The sequence below is a fragment of the Microtus ochrogaster genome, chromosome 5, assembly GCF_000317375.1.
Source record: "Microtus ochrogaster isolate Prairie Vole_2 chromosome 5, MicOch1.0, whole genome shotgun sequence".
NCBI lineage: Eukaryota > Metazoa > Chordata > Mammalia > Rodentia > Cricetidae > Microtus > Microtus ochrogaster.
Window position 1 is genome coordinate 14,611,930 of NC_022012.1, and position 2,703 is coordinate 14,614,632.

Genomic DNA, 2,703 nt, shown 5'->3' on the forward strand with positions numbered 1-2,703 from the left:
AATGTGTATTATATCGGTTTTTCAGTTGTACCTGTGTACAATTGTTCCTGCACAGAACGAGTGGATGAGAGCAGCGACATAATCACAATGCCATCACCACAAGTCCAGCCACTAGTGATATCCTCCTTAGGTCACATTTATACGTTTCTCAGCCTGCAATCCATCCCAAGAATGAGTTATTTTTAATTTTGTTTGTAAATCAGAGATATTCTGAGAATCATCATTAAGGTCAAAACACCACATGACTGGAAATTCTCTGCACTGCCGATGATGTACTATAATCAACAGCAGCTCAAACAAACCTCGGCACATATTGATTAATCCAGTTCACTTTATTTTTGTTGTATAAAAACCTTTATGCGCTCGCCACAACTGGAGCCTGGGTTTTCTGAAAGGAGGCTCCCGGCACAGGTTTTCACGAAGTGGTCAGTGAATTCCTCAATAAGGAGACTTGGTGAACACAGTCTGTTTACAGAGGTCACGGGTTAGATAGCTGTAGGTCTTAGAAATGGCATATGAGGTGACGTTGGCAAAGTTGTGCAGGGTGGCAGTGCAGTCCCTGGATGATGATGGGTAGCAGCCATCTATACCAGCTTCTTGGGCACAGGGGCAGAGATTATGCCCATGTCTCTGGTGACAGAGATGAAGGATGTAGGAAGTCCTACAGCCAGTAGTTACCCGCCCACTGGGGCGTGGCCTCTTATACTATTTATGCCAATGTAGAGCGTGCGCATCTGGTCTCTTTTCCGGCTGTGGGATTCGGGTTCTGTGCTCCATTTCAGCAGAGGATTCTGATTTGTGAGTCTACCCCTAAATAAATAACCGTCTTGCCGGGCGGTGGTGGCGCACGCCTTTAATCCCAGCACTTGGGAGGCAGAGGCAGGCGGATCTCTGTGAGTTCGAGACCAGCCTGGTCTACAGAGCTAGTTCCAGGACAGGCTCCAAAGCCACAGAGAAACCCTGTCTCGGAAAAAAAAAAAAAAAAACAAAAAACAAATAACCGTCTATTTCTCAATTCTGAGCTGGTGTGGGATTTCTTTTAAGTGTCCTTCATTAGATGAAACTCATCAACACAGACCCACGCTGTCTGTTACCTTACATGGAACAGCGTGGGGCTTTTGTTCCCCCAGTGGCCTCTCTGCACAGGGACAATTGAAAGCTTGACTAAAACGCTGGCTTGTTGGATGGCAGTGGCTACATCCTTGGAGCACTTAACACCAAGACTAATCTGACCATTGTAGTCCCCATTAGCCTTGAACCTGGTCCTCTGGCCGGCCTGAGTCTGCTTCTTGCACTGGCATGATCTTTATTAGGGCCATACCCAGAAAAAAATCAATTTTTTGAACTGACTTAATTTTGGGTTACTTAATGAGCAGGGAGAACAGGTAGATGTCCTCCAGGGACTTGATCTTCATGTCCTTAACCAGGCAGCCCAACTTGGTGACAGGGATCCAGTCCTTGTCATCTGCTTTATCTCCGAGAGTTCTGGGGCCTGCAGCCATGCCTAACACTGCTGCTGCCAAATCCTCCTCAGAAGTCTAATCTTACCCTGGGGCCTCCTGCCACACTGGCTTCATCTGCCATTTAGTGTTTTTCCAAAGAAAAAGAAACCTGACTAATTCTTAATAGCAGCAAAGGCTAAGGCAGTGTTGTTCACTACTTTAGTGGTGAAGCTTCTGAAATTTCATTTTGCAACCTGGTCGTAAGCCCTGGAATGGCTAGCAAAGACACAGTTACTGCAGTATTAGTCAAAGCAGGTACACAGGTGAGGTGGTTATACAAGATGCAGGGAGAGTGTGCTTGACACAAAAGCGGAGTTCCTTATAATAAGAAGGCTTATTATTATAAAGAAGTATTATACACTATATCCCTAGCAGATAGCCCATATATCTCACTAGTGTATGATCAGAAGGTATGTTAAAGCAAAAACTGGAGATGGCTTGTAAGAAATGGTACTGTCCATAGACTTCCATTAAATCCTGAGAGTGGGACAGTTAATACAAAGACAGTACAGATTAACAATGTCAGTGATGGCAAAGTGTGTAGGAGTCTAGTGGATTAGCATTAAGAGATGACAGCATAGCACGGCATTTACAAATGTCTGTACAGATAATTCCCATCTCTCTCAGCTTGTCTGTAGAGATTTGTTTTATTTTTAATTATGTGTATGTACACATATGAGTAAAAGCACTCACTCCTGCCTCTGCCTCCTGAATGCTGAGACTATGCCTAATTTATAAACTTGTTTTTATTTTATGTTTATATATGTGTGCCTGAGTTTTCACAAATGTGCCATATACATGCAGGAATTCACAGAGGTCAGAAGAGGGTGTCAAATTCCCCTGACATTACAGATGGTCATAAGCCACTTTGTGGGTGCTAGGAATCAAGCCCAGCTCCTTTGCAAGTGCAGTAAGTGCTCTTAATTGCTGAACCATCTCTCCAGTTTCTACAGTTACTTTAAAAATTTACATTCATGGGCCAGGCGGTGGTGGCACACGCCTTTAATCCCAGCACTCAGGAGGCAGAGGCAGTCGGATCTCTGTGAGTTCGAGGCCAGCCTGGTCTAGAAAGAGCTAGTGCCAGGACAGGAACCAAAAGCTACGGAGAAACCCTGTCTCGAAAAATAAAAAATAAATAAAAAAATTTACATTCATTTATTTCCATGAGGAAGAGAGTGGGTATGTACATGACATAGCATCA

At 44.1% G+C, this 2,703-nt stretch overlaps 1 protein-coding gene across 1 annotated transcript; it reads right to left on the bottom strand.

Moving 5' to 3' along the window:
• Nucleotides 1-438: 438 nt before the first annotated feature.
• LOC106143766 (40S ribosomal protein S2-like) lies at nt 439-1,502 on the bottom strand. Its single transcript, XM_026778903.1, has 3 exons — nt 1,366-1,502; nt 1,100-1,304; nt 439-630 (listed from the first exon to the last, which is right to left on the bottom strand). Exons 1-3 carry the CDS (start codon nt 1,500-1,502, stop codon nt 439-441), a joined length of 534 nt encoding a protein of 177 aa, XP_026634704.1.
• Between the last annotated feature and the right edge of the window lie 1,201 nt (nt 1,503-2,703).